The following is an 18,902-nucleotide window of genomic DNA, read 5'->3' as shown; positions in this document are numbered from 1 at the left end:
ACACACACACACACACACACACACACACACACACACACACACACACATATATAGTCTAATCAATCTTCAGGCACAACTATAATTCAGTTTAAACACAATTGTTTAATCCATCTAAGGTTCAACATTTGCATCATAATTCACAAATTGAGGTTAACTAATTAGGCTCCATGATTGTAAGACTATTACTCATCCCCATCACACTGTGCCTTTTAGAAGACTTTCAGATAACTCACATGAAATCTCTGATCTCCATCCACACGGTTGCTTAAAAAAAGTCTTGCGACACCACGGCACGGTGCAGATTTCCTTCTGATAAAATCAAACATACTTTGATGTTATTGCGAGCCAAATGACTGCTTTGCGATTGAATCAGCAGAGCTCAGGATAGAGAAAGGAGTCGATAACAGCTCAGAGGGAAGTGGATTTGTTGTACAAATCTGGGATAAATTGCCACCTAACAAACATTTTGGAAGTAGAGCAGCCAATAAAGAGCTAAACCTGACTCCGAATCTGAGTCGTTTGGTTTGATTTATAATAAGAAATTGATAACAAGTTTACAGCCCGGAAATTGCATTTATTATTTTGCACACATGGCTATCAATAAAATACTCACCGGGTATTTAAGAAAGACAAAAGTTTAGGGTATAGGGGTGTTACAACTTTGTGTTTAAGAGGGGCTTACAGTGTTCTTTATTTAAAAATATGTATATGTATCATTTAAAATCCAGATTCCTCCACAAGCCTCCATTTAACACACCACACTGATCTCGAAAAATAAGATTTTAAACTGAACAATGCTGTCGTGGTACAATGACTTGAGGCTTGGCTGGTGCCTGCATGATGAAAACTGCTGTCACTTACTTGGGAGTTTTATTTCCTAATGAGATATACTGCATAATACGTCACCAAAAGTGATGCCTGCTTTAAAAAAACCCGATTAGACCTAAAGATGGCACTTTATTAACCACAGGAGACAACGATGGTTAAAAATGTAACAGCATTTAAGGCTACAAATCTTCAAGCATCGTCTGGTGTGAGAGGGTCACAGATGTAATAAGAGCCCCTCTGACCCAGCTGTTGAGCTCCATTAAAGTGTTAAAGCAGAAATACATTTGGGAGAGACGTTTCGCTCAAAACTGGTCTGATAAGTCCTCCAACTCTGTACAGTATCAAAAGTTGAAAATTAATCTGAAACTGGTTGTTGTTTGGAGAAACTTTTATTCCAGTCAATCTTGGCAGTAGTCTGTCTGTCTGTCTGTCTGTGTGTCTGTCTCTCGAACACAAAGCCGACTGGCCGCGGGGGCTGAGAGTGATTCTGACAGTTACTTGACTTCTGAAGTGCAGGTAAAGAGGCTGCTGAGACTCTGCTTCCTGCAATTCAGATACATATGAAATATTAAGTTGTTTTTATCCTTCGCAGATTTAGAGAAGGTCATCCGCGCTTTTATCTCATCTCGTGTTAGACAACTGCAAAAGTCACCCTCACGTCTCCGGCTCCTTCAGGTTGCAGCAGCAGCAAAAGTAAGACCCCGATAAAATAAAGCTGCATTTTGTTGTAGGATGGGTGTCCCTAAAATGTCGTGTTATCACCATTGCGTGACATGGTGACAAGCATTTTGATTTCGGGGATACAACACTGGAAGGCTTTCAGCCCTCACACTTTAAACTTCTGTCTACACCAGACATGTGGATTCCTCCATGTTGAAGCGGTGTAAATAAACAGTAACTGGTTTGACCATAGATGTTATATTTGTATCTCCACACTGCAATACAAAAGCAATGCTGTTTCTTTTTTCCCATGTTTTCAATGCAAACTATTATCTGGTGAGGATCCTTTGCTTGAGAGCTCGAGCTTCAGTCCTTTAGCACAATATCCTGCCATCAAATTCATGCGTAGGACCACTTTACATGGTTCCCCTTCTAAAACAATTTGATGTGGAAACACTAAAAGACAGTGTTTTGAAGTCATGGAGCCAACGTTAGCTCGCTTCAGTCAACTTCTTTGTGGAATCGAGGACCCACTGTTTCTAAAATGATTACACATTTTGTAGTGTTAAAACTGTCACTATTATAGTTGTAAACGACATCATTTGTATAGAAAATAAAAGCTTGAAAGGCACAGCAACAGCAACCAAGGGTGGTGGGGCTTAGCTAACAGTCAAATTTGTAGAGATTTATGTCAAAAGACCTTCATTATTTTTAGTTTGACACGTTTAGTTTGGTGTGTGAGGTAGTTTTGGGCTCAACAGCTATTTGTTTGCAGTGGGGCTCCCTGATAGGTGACTATGCAAATCCTGTGGATTTCCTATATGAGAAATATGAAATACAAATCACAAAAAAAAAAAGTATTCACCACTGTATCAGTTTATTCATTTATGGCATGTTTTTAAATATATTTCATTCATTTATTTGTACATTTTACATTTCTCTTGAGTTTCATTTCTTAAATGTGTGGCTGAAAGATGACCCGAAGAAGAAAACGTGTTCAATTCTGAAAGCTAAAAACATCTAGTTGGTGAATTTGTAAACAATACAAAATCAAAACATGTTTACTGTACAATAATTTCTCTACACAATGAGTTAATGCCATTATATAGTGAAGTTAGCCAAGCACAGTTCATCTAAATGATTCTAACCCCAGCCGATAGTTGCAAAAAGAGGTGTTGCAAATAATGCTACACCTCTCTCAGAACCAACTCATTACCTCTTTTGCATTTGACATGTTGTATCTAGGAGCCAATGCTACATGGTACATTTGTCAAACAGCTGCTCAAGTCCCCATGAGAGCAAATACACAATTGAACTTGTCAAAATGCTCGAGACGTAAACAGCATTCATACATAATTACTTTCTGCCCATTCTTGTCTGGGTAATTCTGTGTCTGGAGTTATCCCTGAGCCGCAGCATTTCTACTTTAGCTTTCAAACCCACTGGATGGCTGTTTTCATAATGGCTCCATCACATTTTTTTTTATGCTCTATCATTGAAAAGCACCATTGATGGCACAACAAAAAAGCAATTATGAACAATATCTGTAAACTTACTGCCATGTTTCAATGCAACACGGATCTCTTTTACATCCATAGATGTTGTCTTTGCCAGAATTTAATCATAAGGAATGACAGTAATGTGCAGGTTTTGCCCATTGTTCCGCTCGTGGTACACTGAGCTGTCTGCTCTTTACCAAAGCTCAAATCTCCACCAGTGTAAATGTCAGCAAGGCAAAAAGGGACACAACAAAACCAAAATAAAATCATTCTCAGATGAATTGTTGCGTAATTGGGAGTCCAAATGACCCAATCACACATTATTGCATGCATGCACAGCTGCCTATTAAACAACAGCATTAAAACATAACCTCTGTAGCATTCTGCATATTTCAGACTTCAATCTACTTTTCTAAAAAAAGTCCATAGACTGCTGTAATCTGTAGACACAATTATTGTTTTTTTTCCAGTAAGGCATGCCATTATTCAAAAACGTTCAGTCAACTGTGATTCCTTTATTAGCGGGTTACAGTCTCTACAGCTGAGATTGTTGTCATGACAATAATGCTGCATACTAAGGGAGGCGGAGGCGAGAAAAGAAAACTTTTTGTTCATTTCTGGGAATAGTTTGCAAAAGTTGTGACGTGAATTCCTCCGGTTACCTTTTGCACCGCAGAGCAAACAACAAAGATCCGTCACACCGGAGGGAGGAATTCACTTTGTTATCGCTCACGGCACAAACACGAGTCTCTTCCTGTGGGCTCAAGTGAGGGTCAATAAGATATCGAGCTGGTGAAATGATTTCAAAGCTTGTGGTTGTGTATCGCGCTCTGTGAACCTGTGAGAAATGGAAGTTGGTAAAAAATGATTGTAGATTTTGAAGACGACGCCAATGTGTACAAAAAAATCTGTCAGTGGTTGAGGAAGTAATTTACTCTAAAAAAGTAGAATTACCACCGTATTGCAGAAGTGGTAAGGTATTAGCATCAGAATATATACTTTAAGTATCAGTGGAAAAGTACTCCTTATATTACATCAATTAACAAACGCATCACTTTATAGATGAGGCTGCACAAACTCTGAAACAAGAGAACTGCTTGTGAATATTTGAGCACAGATGCAAATCAGAAAGCTGCGTGTGAAACTCAGCACTCTAAATTCCCACAGTGTTTTCGGCACTAAAGTTACACATGCACACCCAGATCTAAGTTACAAGTATGAATTTTAGCGGCGTTCTTACAGCCCACAGTAGGACCAAAAGGCATTTGTGTGCATTTACTATTTAGACATTCTCACATCCGCAAATCTTTTCTACAGTCATCATTTTGAGACTTTCTTTTCACAGGTTTGACATCCACAAACATTGAAATTGTTTCAAGTTCAAAAGCGTATGGACCCTTATTAGAACATACATTCCAACACAGTTTGTGTCAGTTCCATCGTAGAAATCCTCTGAGAAATATCCTTTTATTCTGTGTTGACAAATCATCAAATAAAAAATGGGCAAATTTGGTAACAACCAGACTTGTGTATTTTTTGTTTTAGCCTGTTGCAACAAGACAGAGCTCAACCATCTGGCACAGCAAACCATGAAACCTGAAAGCGTGTCTACTATTGGACTCGAGTTGGTATATTTCACGGATATAAGTTGCATTGACATAAAAAAGTACATTCATCTAACTATTATAGATTTTCACACTGGCTTTGGTTCATAATAGACATCTTTAGTTCATTATAAAAATCAGATGGAACAAGAGATTGCAGTGTGTGGGTGTAATACTGCTTTGAGAAGTGTGTGTGCATGCTTGATGAACACAGTGAAATATGTCAAACAATCCAAGTGGCACTTCAGATTATAAACTATTAGGCTAAAGTGCTGAAGCTTTGAAACAAAAACAATATCCAGTCATGTTTGACCCATGACAATGAATAGAGACAGGTAACATCAGACCTCAGGCAACTTTCACAGTTAACTTTCACGCGTCTGAATAATAGATGTTTTGTCGCCACCTGGTGGTCAAACTGAGTATGAAGTCATTGTTAAAAAAAAGAACTTTCCACACTGGATTTACACTGCAGGCACAAAGGCCTCTGTCATCACTCATCCTCATCGCTTCTTTCATATTTCAGAGCTTTTGGAGAAAGTGCTCAAGTGAAACAAAGAGGAGATTAATGGCTCTGCACCAAATATGACATAAAACTGAACCTGGAGCCAAACTATTTCACCAGAAATGTCCCAATAGTTGAAGATGTTCCTCCATTATTTTCTCCTCTATCATTTGTTTTATATGATAGGCAAACATTTTTTACATTTTTGTCAAACAGGAAATATAAAGCAAATGCATTCCTGTTCATAACAAATATCAAAATATGGGAAAAAAAAGATTGAGACACTGTTGAGTTACACTGACATCAGTTACCATGACTAGGTATCACCTGAATTGGTGCCGAGTATTTTATCAAATTTCTATGGCGCATAGTTTAGTAGCTACCTTGAGTTCTATTTTAACATTATAGACATCTGGTTTTAAAACGCCAGAGTAAGGCAATAAGATATGGCTATGGTTATAGCACAGGTGTGGTGTTTGTGCATGCTCGTGCATGGATTATGTTTATACATGTCCAAACTTTGCATCCTTCACTTCATGATTTACAACATAAAAAATAAAGTGTATCTGTTTGGCTGAAGCCTCCTTCGGCAACAAAAATACATCTGCTGGCTTGTAGTTGTTTTTGTTATTCTGAGAAAATGGAAGTTTAGAGTTGTAAGAGGAATCTTCCCTCACCTACCGGAGTACAGACGGTTTGAATATTAGTTTGCAAATGGATTTTGACATCAGTTTGATTCTCAGTCCTAGTAAGACGGAAGAGGAAGCAGAGCAAGAAAGGTGCAAAACAGATGTGAGAACTGTACCCCCACTCATCCTCCATACTTTGTTTCAGTGCCTTGCTCAAGAGCATTTCAACAGTTTGGGGAGTCTTTCAGTCAGAAGAATTTGATTGACAACAGGCCGACCCTGCTGCTCAAATAATGTCTCCCACACAAATTGGGGTCAAACGTAGATGCCTTCAGGGTTGAGGCTGGAGGTCGCGGCGCTTTGAAGGGTGCGAAGGTCGCTGGGTAAAAGCCGAGAAGAGCCAAGTCGTTTCAGAGAACCAGAGTCCACTTCTGTAGCAAGCAACAAAACAAAAACAAAAAAGGACAACAACTTGAGTTAACAATCTGACATGACATTCTTGTAATCTTGGACCGTAACGCTCTACCACCTCCTGATAAACACAAAACGTTAGCCGGGGGATTTTCCTTTGGACGAACTGTGAAAGTCTTCTGCATTCAGGGCTGCCAGTGATTTGGTCCATGTAATGGGGTTACAGACTTAAGCTGTTATTTCACAACAGTCTTGCCTCAGCAGCTCAAGTCTAAAGTCCAACGTGTCCTTCTCAGGATGACCACATGGTGACACTGTGTACATACACATGTGAGGACAATGTGTGCAAAGCATTTCAGTCAAAATGTGGTTAGCTATGAAATTGACCTTTATGAACAAGGTGATCGTAATGTGGCAAGGGTCTGAGTCTCTGTTGGTGTGTACATGCATGTCTATGTTACTTGTCTGTCTGTGTGTGTGTGTGTGTGTGTGTGTGTGTGTGTGTACGTGCCATTGTTGTTTTCTCCTGTAGGTTGAGCAGGCAACACGGTGACCTTGGTACCAGTCTGCTGAATGAACTGCTGCAGGTTGACCTGTCGTAGCTCTTTAGTCAGCTGCTCCAGCTCCTGCTCCTTCTCCTGTGTTGGAAAAAAAAAAACACCATGACAACTAAATTAAGTCTATGCCAAGGCTAATAAATAATACACTCACGGTGCATTCAAATGAGTACTACTTTTAAAACATGAGTTCAGCCCCTGTACCTAATTTGAATATATTTTTCTGCATTCGCTAAACTACATTTATGAATTTGCTTTTTAACTGAGGTGGATTTAATATGTGGAAATCAATATGGGATCCCACTGTGCTCAGGATCTCTCCAGAATTCATAACCCAGTTGAGACCGTTAAAGAGAGGAGTTAGCTCCCAGATGGTTACGTAACTGCAAGCGAGGGATTGTGTACTTATTCAGGCCCCTCTCTAATCAGACGAAGAATGCTGTAATACCCTCTCTTCCTTCCCCTTCCCGTTACCTCATGCTTCCCACACCCTACCGGACCTCGCCTGTACATAGAGCACATCGCTTCATACAAGCATGCAAGCAGCCAAGGATCCAATGCACATCCCCGCAAGCCAGAGATTAAAACTTCGCTTCACTGCCCACAACTTAAATGAGCTTAGACTTCTATGGTTCCACTTGTGAGCAGAGGACTGAATTTCCCTGCACTGAAACTTAAAAAAAAAGGAGCATTTTAAAACCATTTTCAAAAAAAATAAAACTTCAACATCCTCCCCACGTATTCTGAGCTGCCACGGGTGCTTTAAATTCAATTTTCAGGCTTTGGTGTCAAAAAACTAAATTAAAATAATAAGCAGAATCTGAGCTGACCTGTAATCTCTTGCCGGACTGGCCAAGTGAGCGTTCCAACGCCCTGCAGCTGCTCTCCAGCCGAGCCGTGTGTTGGCTCTGCGTTTCAAGCTCTGCCCTCACTTTCTCCAGCTGGGATCGCACCTGTAACCCAGAGTGGCAAGTGAGGAGAGAAAGCCGAAGCTCATCAAAAACTTTTTTTAAGGAGTAATGGGCAAACGAAAACCGATCCTCACAGTGGAGATGTAGGAGGGCTCTTTCATGCTTTAATGTGGTTAAAACTTCAAAATGTTAGTTCCTTTGCTGTGAAAAACAATGCAGCGTTCATTCGTGTTCATCTATGTGAAGTTGCATTTTTGTATGACAGACACTGGAGAGGGTCCTCAGCTGTAGAGACCTGAATGAGATCTCAGCAATTCAACAAACCGCTCTCTGCTTGAATTCTGTTGGGTGTTTACTTGGAGACCAAAACAGACTAGATCGTACTTCCTCCTCATTGACCCTCTGGTTGAGCTCAGCCTCCTGCTGCTCCTGCTCCAGGCCTCCCTCCATGCTCTACAGAACATGGCAGATAATTAATCAAATGGAATAACTGGCATGAAAATAGTCTTCACGGAAAAAGTAATTCCGCTTTTCATGCCGTTTATGAACCCAGCAGCTCACCTCTATGTGTGCCAAGTACTCTGAGAGCTTGGCCTCGCAATCGCGTACGCGGCCCTGCAGCTCGACTAGCTGTTGCCGGAGTTGCCGCTCGCTCTCGCGCTCAATCTGCAGTTCGTTCTGCCAGAATTCCTCCTCCTCCATCTCTGCATCGTTCCTCCTCACCTGCTGCTCGAAAAGCAGCAGGTCCTCCTCCAAGTTTCCTCCCTGGTAAGAGAAAAATAGTGAAAACTCTGGAGCCCCACAAAGAATATAAAAAACATATTTAAAAAAAAAACATGGTAAAGGAATAAAAGATGTTGCAGGCATTTAACGGGCCGTGATATTAATTGTGAATGGAACCTGGCGTTGCAGCCCATCTGCGCCTGCTGAGCTATTAAGATTTCAAATGTTGTGCGTAGTACGCCGGCTACGCCAGAAAACAGCCGGCGCAGAGGATGAGAGGCCAGTGTCTACTACTTTGTGTGAATGCAATATAACTTAATACATTTGTGAGGGTTTTAGAGTGCAGGTGTTATGGATCTGCACACATAATCTTTTCCTGTAAGTAACAGCGCTAGCAGCTGTGGTTTTACTCACTTCATCGACCTCGCCGACGGCCTCCTCCCAGTCTTGCAGCTCGGCCTCGCAGCCCAGCAGACGGCTCTCCAGGGCCTGGAGTTTGTCTCTCTGCAGCTGCACCAACCGGCTCAGCTCTCTGGCTGGACTCCCAGCTACAGATGCTACTCCAACACCTCCAACCCTGCTCAGGTTCAGACTCACCCCCCGCTGCTGGGGCTGTTTGGCTGAGTGGACGGATGAAAGGATGGTTATTCGATTGTGGAAGGGAGGGAATGAAAGAGAAGGACGACAGTAAAACCAGGACTTTTGACATTATGTGCCCAACTAGGAACAACTATTACTGACAACAGTAAGCTTGAATATATTGAACAAACTAAAACACACTACCTTCAGCATCTCTGCCTTTCCCAAATATGTCCCGCAGACCCCTGGCCCCCCCAGTGAAGGTCAGAGACTTGCGTTTGGGTTCCCTTCGTTTGAGCGAGCGGTCTGTCCCCGACGGGCGGAGCTTGGCCAGAGGTGGCAGGCTCTGCCGGAAGAAGCCTCGCTCTGGGACGCGATCCTGCCCGTCAGAGGTGGGCCGCTCGCTAACAGACGGGCCGGTTCGCTGGAGGATGAGCTGGACGTCGCTGGCATACTGACCCCACTTGTTGAGAGACACCACAGGGTTCTCATGCGGTGCCAGGTGACGTTCTGTCTCCCGCCACTTCTCGATCAGGGTGTACCTGCCAGTGCGTCCTGCGACAAAACAAGAAAATTTAAGGCATGTGGCGCTTTATTACAGAACATTTATGACAACTTAAAGGCCATGATAACATCTATTTTCAATCAGCTTCCTACCACGAGCGATGGGGTTCTACAAGATCACAGAATACAGTCATTTTCCAAAAAGGTTTGATTAGTTCATTCGAGATTTTTTGTATTTAACTTTTTTCTCGTCCTCTTCTCCCTGTTTTTAAGTGAGCGGGACTCAGTGGCAGGTTACAGGTGATGTCATAAACTTCCATCCACCTATCACCAGTTAGCAACATTTTAATCAAAACTAAATGACGGCTGTGGGGTTGTTTTATTATTTTTGCGTTTGAACAGAGATGATGCCTTCAGCTGATTCAGCTCAAACTTGTTCAATGAAACTCTCTTTGTATAGTCGGTATTGCTTTCTCCTTTGGGGGGGTCCCTTTAACCCGCGGCGTACCCCAAAGACCTATTCTTGGCCCCCTTGTACTCATGAATCACAAACACAATTCACTTTTATTGTTGTGCTGCTGACGACACGCAGATTTCTGGCCTGTAAAGTAACTTGCATCATTTAATGGCTTGGTACTTCTTTGTGTATGTTGTCATGGTTGAAACTCCCGTTGGTAAGAAGTTACTGTAAGCACGCTTTAAAAATTAACTTCAAAGAGCTTTGCAAGAAAGAACATACCTCTCCCACCCGTGTGCAGCATTGGTAATTTCAAAGAGCTTCACAATCATGTTTAGTAAAAGATCTTAACAGTGGGAACATTCGACTCAACAAACAGTGATTGTGTTGGGAAAAGGGCTATGTTCAGTGGTTCACAGCTCTATGTGTGTGTGTACGCCTGCATTCTTTCCTGTGCAAATATAGATAAGAGTAAAACACTGCCCATCGTACCCTCACCCTCGTCTCACACAGTAAGGGTCCTTGTAAAAGAGGCGCATTCATCACTACAGCCATTCACATCAGAGTGCCTTGGCCTGGACAAAAGGCACAGCGAACACAAAGAACAGTGGACGCCATAATTTCTGCTACATTGGCACCATGAAAGACGGGTTTTAGCTCTGAGAAAAATCTATGTTTGGGGATTAGTGAGAAATACCTTGAAAATCTGTCCATTTTAAAAACAGTACACATCCTTCAATTTGATGAAATCATATTATTATGCTCTTGACTTCACAGCTATAAAGCACAATGCAATCCATGCAATAAGTAACATTGAGACAGAGTGTCAACTTAGTTCTCTGTAATTGTACAGCACGTAAATAGACCAAAGTCTGCAGCATGACTCATCTCGTTTTGAGCAGCCCATTTATGGTGAAAATCTCTTTGTGCCCTCTAGTCACTTTTCATTTTATTGCAATTTATCATCTCCAGTATTTCTGACAAACTGCCCGGCCAATATAGCCAACAACCCACATAGCAAATAAAAATCCCCATTAGGATTTATGTGGGACTAAATATTATTCACACCACCGTAGTTTAAATTTAAGGAGGCAGATGGAGAAGATTTCATCTCACAGGGTCTTCTTGTTGGTGGTCTTTGTCATGTTATTAGTTGTTTTTTTGTGTATTCATATATATATAGTCAATAATAATTGACATCTACAGCTCATATTCTTGTGCCATTAGATCTTTTTCGAGTATCGATCACCTGTGAACACTCGGTGAAGTCTTTTTGAGCTTACCAATGGCTTGTGCCAAAGCAATGACCACTTCCTGGCATGTGGTGAACTCTGTGACGCCGCACACGATGCGCTGCACTCCGTCCACCCAAACTTTCAGCTCCATGGCCTTCATCCAGAGGCCCTCATTCCTCCACACCACAAGGGGGTGCTAATAACGTTTAACTGTCCATCCCTAAAAAAGGAAAAAATAAACATCGAGTGCAATGAACTTTGTTGTTCTTGTAAACATTTGTAAAAAGCTTTACTGTTTGGGTTCACTCTCATGGCTCTCATCAGCATTGCAGCAACAGCTGCTTTCAGTTACAATGCTCTAAACCCACAATACGTTACCTGCAACAAGCTGTTGAACAGAGGGGAGCATTTAACATAAACAAAATAATGACAATAACATCAACATCATTCCGCTTAAACTCCATATCCCTAGCCCTTTTTCAACCTTTATAATTTCCTACACTTCCCAGAATGACTTTACAACCACTAGACAACCCACTTACTACAATACAGATGGAAAGAGGTCAAATCTTTATAAAAATATCAACACGAGCAACACATGGTGGAGTGACACCAGCCTCCTGTAAACGAACAACTTACAACACATGTTCCTCTGAAGTAGTTTCCTGGTATGCTGCTGTTGAATTGCTGCAAGAACCCACTCGTGGTGCAGTGATTGTGACCGTCTACATCCAATATATTTTTCATTTGCTGGTGGCGGTGCAGGAAAGCTCACAGCAGTTGCATGCACGCAGAATGAGAGCCATTTCAAACCGCTGACACAAGCACCTCAGCAGCGAGGCAGTCATTAGGAACCTGGCAAGGCCACGACGACGGGGCCTGTGCAACAGAGCAGTGAAGGAGCTGGTGCCTAATGCTCAAACTCTTGCAACCCTACTGGGCAGCAGCCCTCCTTTTTCCTGAATGGGCCATCAGTTCAGCGCTGATCCTGGACTTTCATATCGCTTGAGGCCTCCCTTAACATTTTAGGCGCCTTCCATCTTCATCACAGCTGGAATGGGACCCCAATCCCTCCTGCAATTGAACTACCGGTCCCCCCCTCGAGGCCTTTTCCTACTGAGACTGCATTACGTTGCTCACGCCTCTGCACTGGAGGCATCTGGTAAGGGCAAGGCCCGCCTCTGGTGGGGAACGGGATGATTTGTAACTGCAGACAGCTACTGCAAGATGCATCTGAACCCAGATGCCGGTAAATGAGACTATATCCGTGAATAGAGCTCAGCCGACTGGGGGAAGAGAGGGGGGAAATTAAAGAATTAAGGGGGAATGAAGGTGAAACAGTAAGGGGACAGATGGATCAACAATGCAAAGAAGAAGGCTTTTTATTTTGGTGGTAGTTCTGGCAGAAAGTCAGGGCAGGAAACACATCACGTTTAATGAAAGATCTACTCAGTGAAACCATTTCTATTCTGAATGCACTGTTCATTGGAAAAGTTGGACTTGAAGGTTATTTCAAAACAAACTTGTTGCAATAACAAAAGCTCCATGACATGGTTTCATAACACACAATATCCGAACAGATGATGTGATTATGCCTTTAAAACTGTCACAGCTGCAGTCGAAATGTTTTGATGCAATGTTCATTCAATGACGGTCGATATTGAATTCTCACCAGGAAGAACAGCAAGTGTTGACACAAGCTTGTAAATCTGCTTCATCGCTCTCTCTCTTTCACACACACACTTGGTATGCGCACATCTGTGTGCGACGTCGTGCTGAAGTCATTCACAACTCAGTGATACAATCATCATAAACCCATTATCAAAACAGAAAGAAAATCAAGCTGCAGCAAAGTCAAATTTCATTGAAGTCCAATTGAGTCAAATATGAGAGACTTTAATATGCAAATGCTCATAAATGAAAGGTGGAAGATTTAGGCGTTATTATATTATTATTATAAAAAACATAAAAAAGAGACATGAGTCGAGCAGGGCAGGTTGCCACATAAAGACAGCTTGGAGTGTCTTTTCAGGTCTACAAGTCACCTTTTCCATCAAGGTAACAGTTATATTTAATTAAAACTGCAGATCCTTGGAGACACCTCTTGACTACACTACTGCAGACACTAACAATATCAAAAATGACCATCAAAACTAGAAAACATAAAAACTTATCACACTAACACGCCTTTCTGTGTTGTTATTTTGTACAATTTCCTGAATTCCCTGACTCACATGCTCCCACTGGCCCTCTGACACACATATCACAACATATGCTAGTAGGTGCGAGAAACAGTGCACAGCGGCTATAGGAGCAGGCAGCTGTGCAGAAGCAGATGTTCTTATAGGGTTTTTATACTTTGATCTTTGATGATGAAACAGCATTTTCTTAACCACTCAATCGCTGACTTCACAGGGATCTACATTAAATGTTGAACCAGAGAGCAGAAGTACACAGGATATAGAAGCTGTGACCTGACGGTCAATGTCAGACTAATCGAATTCTCTGCACAGCAGCATGAACCCTGCAGTCTGTTTCCTTGTGGAAACGAGCTTCGATTTTTCTTTACCCCCGCTAATAACTTCCAACACTCGAATCACTGAAAGGCTCGCCCGAACATCAGCCACCTCTCCGTTGCCTCTTTCACGACAGCCGTTGCTGCGATATTGTTCTAAATTTTCATCATGCTATTTCCATACTTTTTCCGCTGGTTACGTCTTTGATTTAAATTACAGTCACTTTGAAGCCCCCCCCCCCGCTGCCAGAGTGTGAATAAATAAATCATGCACGCTAGATGGCGAGTGTACACAAATTAGTATGCCGCAACACGAGTGGTTCTATTTCAGTCCAGTTCCTTGTAAATGTATACGTTCCATATTTAGTGTCAGACTGAGCGACACAACTCCAGAGTGAGTAACCTCTGAACCTTTGGGAAAGGTGCCGTTGGAATTTCCTTTTCCAAAGCATTCCAACTGCATACTGAATCCTTCACATAGTCATCCATTTATAGAGAATCCAGGACAGTCAATTCTAACAGACAAAGTTACCACATATGAATGTTTTTGGGGGTTGACATTTGTGGTTTGGGACAGCTTTTGCTGTTGCCATGTGGTTTCACACACGAAGAAGACTGTCTCTTCTCTGCTTAACTGTTGAGCTAAACTTAGTGGTGACTTCAGTCAGCCTCCACTAAAGTTTCATTCTCAGGATGCCACAGGAAGGCAGATCTTGGGAGGGGACAGCTTTGGCAAGTCAGTGCTTCTTATACGTCATTCTTCAAACATGGAGGGATATTTATTAAACGGATCAGCACAAAAATACCATTTAAAGCCCCTTTAATATTTGAGATAAGCATTGAAGAGGTACAACGATGTTAAGATTGAAAGATGTAAAAGAAAAGCTTTTAATGTCACACCAACTAGGGGTTTATATTCAAAATACCAACCAAAGAGTTAACTTCCTGCCTTGCTTCAGCCCAGTGCTCTCTGACTCCATCACTTATAATTGCACTTTAACAAACTCATTGATTGAAGTTTCAACCCTGGCTCACCTCACCAGCAGTCTGCCAACAACAAACAGGACACAACAAAATGATGATTACTGAGTGTCTGTACAATCTAATTATTATTAAGGGTAAAGCTTTATGGAAATAAATACATTGTGGTTAATTTAACTGAAATTGTACTTGAAGTGTGCAATTTCTGACATACTAACAATCTACTTAATGTATTAATGATGTATAATTACTGAAATATACCTAAATAGGTTTTTATTTCAGTTATTTTGAGACACTATCGAGTTGTAAGTAGGTGTGTTTAAGTACATATTTTGGTACTGATGCTGTATTTTTTTAAAGAACTGCTAATAGTATATTGAATATAGCACCATTTCTATCGTGCAGAAAGCATAGCACACTTCGGAGTCCAATTATATTTTACGAACAGACCTGAAAATGTGACTTTAGTGACTTTTGTATCAAGAAGACGTGGCGTTTTAAAGCAGCAGCAGCACGGAGCAGTTCAACAACAACAATGATGCAATCAGGGGACAATTTTTAAAGCAACAAAGAGGCTGAGGCAGCAGGAGGGGGTCCACGGAAACAAGTGGTGCACAGACAAAAGAGCATGCTGCAGTGTGTGTGTGTGTGTGTGTGTGTGTGTGTGCACGTGTGTGTGTGTGTGAGCCCACATGGCTAGCGGCATGACTGGATGCAAACAATCCCTCACCATGGCGACGCGGCTCTGGCTTTGTCCGAGGCCTTACACAGATGACTGGATTGATTGGAGGGCACGGTCTGGGAAAGTAGACCAAACAATCACTAACAATTAAGAAGCAACCCCTACTTTCCTGTCACTTCCTCTTTGTTTCCTCTGAATGTGGGCTGCGAGAAAACGTGGAGGTGTATACTACTACTGCAGCAGCGGGGTTTCTCAAGCTCAGGAGTTTGTCTGTTGGTGGAAATTAAGCGAGCCGGCATGCAGTTTAGTTGACCTCCAAAAGGGGAAATTCATCTCTGGCTGTACAAGCAATTTAAGTGAATAAACACACACCTTATTTATTACAAGTCAACGTAAGTTTTTTTTTCCAAACTATAAAAAAGGTAAAACATACACAGCAAGTATGTTCAGTGCTGTGAATATAACGCCTCGGATGCTTTAGCCAAAGCAAATATGTGAACACGAGTCGACAGCCATGCCAGCAGCTCTGTGAGACATTATTTTGGCCCAGCGTTGCTTTGAGCTAAATGCTAACAGCAGCATGCTAAATCTGCTGACGTCAGGCCCAATGTTTACCATGTTCACCTTTGTAGTTAGCGTGTTGGCACGCTAACATTTGCTAAAAAGGACTTAACACAAAGTAAACTTTAAACTAGTTCAAATGTTTCAGTCTGTAACAAAGTGGACGAGCCACGCCACAAGATATGCTTATGTCAGCAGGTTTTTCAAACATGAAAAGCTAATTAAATTAGGATTTGACCCGTGTCCTCGGACAAATTGTCACTTTTCTTGATTGAGCGTGGCGGGGGGCTCAGCAGCCCTCGCAGTACTATGCTCATGACTTTGTGATTTGGAGTTGGCACACAGCCTCATATCATACAACACTATCTCATCTTTCCTGTTTCTCCTCTCTGTTCCCACTACATACACTGTTAGTCCACCCTGAAGTCTGACAAAGACATCAAAATGATTCAAACGTGAAATTGGATCAAAACAAGACACCTTGCAACCTCCCATTTTCTCTTCAATTTACGACCTCTGCTTCAATCTCTCCATGAGTGCTCTGTTAGCTGCAGCTGTGTGCTACTTCCACATCAACTTTGTCAGCTGAGGAGAGTGAGGTGGCTGCAGGTTAAACACAAAGCTGGAATAAGCTGAGTGAAAAGATCCAGGGAGTAATCGGACAGAACAGCTTTCCATTCGGGATACGACGGAAGATTTTCCTGTGAACAAACAGGCAGTGGAGTTTTACGTGGATGCAACACCTGCCATTTGGTGGACATCTTAATCTGAAAACACCTGATATGGCAGTGGACATGTGTTTATCACACTTTCCACTAGCATGTGCATAAATAAGTTGTTAAACTGCTGAAGACATATGGGAAAAAATTCAAATATAACTCAGCTTTATATTTATTGAATTTCCACAAGTGCTGGGATCAATCCCCATATTGAAGTTGGGGTGACCAAATTGCCACCTTGCAGTCTCAAAAGTTAAAACTAATCAGCTTGGTGGAGACAATAAGCCTTTAACCCTGTAAGACTCGGAGCTTAGCTGACATGGAGGTGGTGGGAGGGGGAGTCTGGACTGGATTCACACTGCAAAGTCTACATTTTGTGCTTTAGGAGCGCATGTTGGACATGTTTACTAGTTTAGATAGCTAAGCATTGTGAGATCAATCATTTTGATTCAGAGATTTGATGTCCAGCTTTCTATTTTAAAAAGGTGATAAAAATACTTTGTTTGTTCTAGTTTTTTTAATGCTATCTTATACAGACCTAAAGCAATTCATTAATTAGCAAATAACAGAAAATTAACAAGCAATTTTTTGACTATCAATTAATTATTAAATACATTTGTGAGGATTTGCTGCTGAATATATACAAGTTCAGAAATTGTTAGTATGGTAAAACAGGCAATTTGACGGCGACACCTTGGGCTTTAAGAAATTGTGGCAGGTATTTTTTTGTATTCTTTGACATTTTATAGACCAAAAGATACATCGAGAAAATAATAGTTGCTCTAGTTGCTATTAGTTCGCATTTTATTTGACAAGAAATGGTCTTTAAACATCTATTAGACACAATCCAAACAGGAGACATGGGGCAGGATATCTCTCAACTACAAAAGTTTTTTTTTGCAGAAGCCAAATTCTCTAGTGCAATAACATAACTTTATATGTTATATTGTCCTGCACACACATGAATAAACTGTTCTTTCATTGTTTTTATATTCATTGTTCCTGCCACAAACACAATATCAGTGACTTTTTCCCTTGCTTCCATATCACAGGTGCGCCTCAAGGACTTCCTACTCTCTTACTACTCAGATGAAGGAACTCTGATTAAAGCCACTGCTGAGTGAGCGCTTATTGCCCAACTCTATAAAGAGATTCATCATTGCTCAGGGCTCAGCAGATCCACTGACCACTCACTAATGTCCTGCTGGCTCATGCATCAAGTATGTCACCATGTGGAACACCACAATCACTCCCATTTAAGGATGTATTCTTGTGTGAATGTATAAACGTTGTAAAATAGTCTACCACGTTAGTATTTCAAAAAGGGAGGATAAAGAGGAAATACGTGAATAAATCTGACCCAATTGCGAAATAAAGTTATGCAACTCCAGCTGACCAGTGATAGCTCTGTTTTTTTCCCCGTCTTCCAAATAAATAACAAACTGGACATTCACAATGAAATGATATAAATGAGGTCATTTAATAGCCTACAAACCTTGTCTTATTGGCAGCACATTTTAAATGTTGCCTAGACTGACGCATTCAAGCTGGAGACATTGACTGCATTCAGTCCAGCGTAAATCGCCAACAACATACCTGTATTCAGCATTGGATCACTGTGTGCAAGAGCATTTAAACTCTGCAGTTGTGCTGTAGCCTCAGTGTTTCTCTCTGGGATAAAAAAAAATCCAGTACTTTCAGCTGCTTGTTCTGCGGGTTACATGCGGGAGATCCTGTTTATTCCGCGCTGATCCGAGCCTGCATTAGAGTTAACGGTGTGCGCACGTCCCCCGCCTGTATCACCCGTGTGGATGTAAACATGCGTCCAGCCGGTTATTGGACATCCGACATGGGGCTCTCAACATCTGCCGCTGCGCCTGTTAGCCCGCTGCTCTGCCCCGCCAGTGTGGGAAGACCACAGGGCGCGTTGTAAATTGCATCGGAACTGAACTGGGACACCGCAAGGCATGATGGACCGGTTAAAGCTGCAACGCGACGCAAATGGACCCCGAGATGCACTTTGCAGTCACACAGAAGCTGAAGCGGTTTTGATCCGAGAAGCAACATTGCAGCGATTTATATATAGGCAGTTTATATTTGTCAGGTGAAAAGCAGCGTTTTCAGGGTGACATTGTATCCATAAATAAAAAGTGTTGTTCACATATTTCTATCTGCATGGTTGTTCATGTCACAATCCAATTGGGGTATGCGTTTATTTATTCGTTTTTATTTCTTTAGGATTTGTGCAGTTTCTTATTTTCTGTTTTCAATTAAAATTATTTTTTTTAATTAATGTTGGTATATAAGTAAAGAAAAAATACTGCATTGAATTTATCTGAAAG

General features: G+C 41.6%; 1 protein-coding gene across 2 annotated transcripts; it reads right to left on the bottom strand.

Annotated features, from left to right (window-relative positions):
* Positions 1 to 3,482: 3,482 nt before the first annotated feature.
* On the bottom strand, positions 3,483 to 18,587 carry rassf8b (Ras association domain family member 8b). Of its 2 annotated transcripts, none has more exons than XM_031865799.1 (9): positions 18,157 to 18,587; positions 11,151 to 11,322; positions 9,111 to 9,461; positions 8,742 to 8,947; positions 8,166 to 8,369; positions 7,929 to 8,057; positions 7,524 to 7,646; positions 6,648 to 6,774; positions 3,483 to 6,156 (listed from the first exon to the last, which is right to left on the bottom strand). In XM_031865799.1, exons 2-9 carry the CDS (start codon positions 11,260 to 11,262, stop codon positions 6,041 to 6,043), a joined length of 1,368 nt encoding a protein of 455 aa, XP_031721659.1. In that variant the 5' UTR covers positions 11,263 to 11,322; positions 18,157 to 18,587; the 3' UTR covers positions 3,483 to 6,040. The 2 variants fall into 2 exon arrangements, with proteins under 2 accessions (XP_031721659.1, XP_031721660.1); XM_031865800.1 differs by having other exon boundaries at positions 7,989 to 8,057; positions 18,157 to 18,586.
* Between the last annotated feature and the right edge of the window lie 315 nt (positions 18,588 to 18,902).

The sequence above is a fragment of the Anarrhichthys ocellatus genome, unplaced genomic scaffold, assembly GCF_004355925.1.
Source record: "Anarrhichthys ocellatus isolate YVR2014 unplaced genomic scaffold, GSC_Weel_1.0 scaffold33, whole genome shotgun sequence".
NCBI lineage: Eukaryota > Metazoa > Chordata > Actinopteri > Perciformes > Anarhichadidae > Anarrhichthys > Anarrhichthys ocellatus.
This window is presented reverse-complemented; position numbering and strand designations above follow the sequence as displayed.

What these genes read in the sequence shown, in the direction of transcription:
- rassf8b (XM_031865799.1), bottom strand. Translation starts at nt 11,262, where the DNA reads ATGAAGGCCATGGAGCTGAAAGTTTGGGTGGACGGAGTGCAGCGCATC. An exon ending in GAAAGGCAGAGATGCTGAAG is followed by an intron (nt 8,948 to 9,110) that starts GTAGTGTGTTTT and finishes CCGTCCACTCAG; the next exon opens with CCAAACAGCCCCAGCAGCGG. An exon ending in AGTACTTGGCACACATAGAG is followed by an intron (nt 8,058 to 8,165) that starts GTGAGCTGCTGG and finishes CATGTTCTGTAG; the next exon opens with AGCATGGAGGGAGGCCTGGA.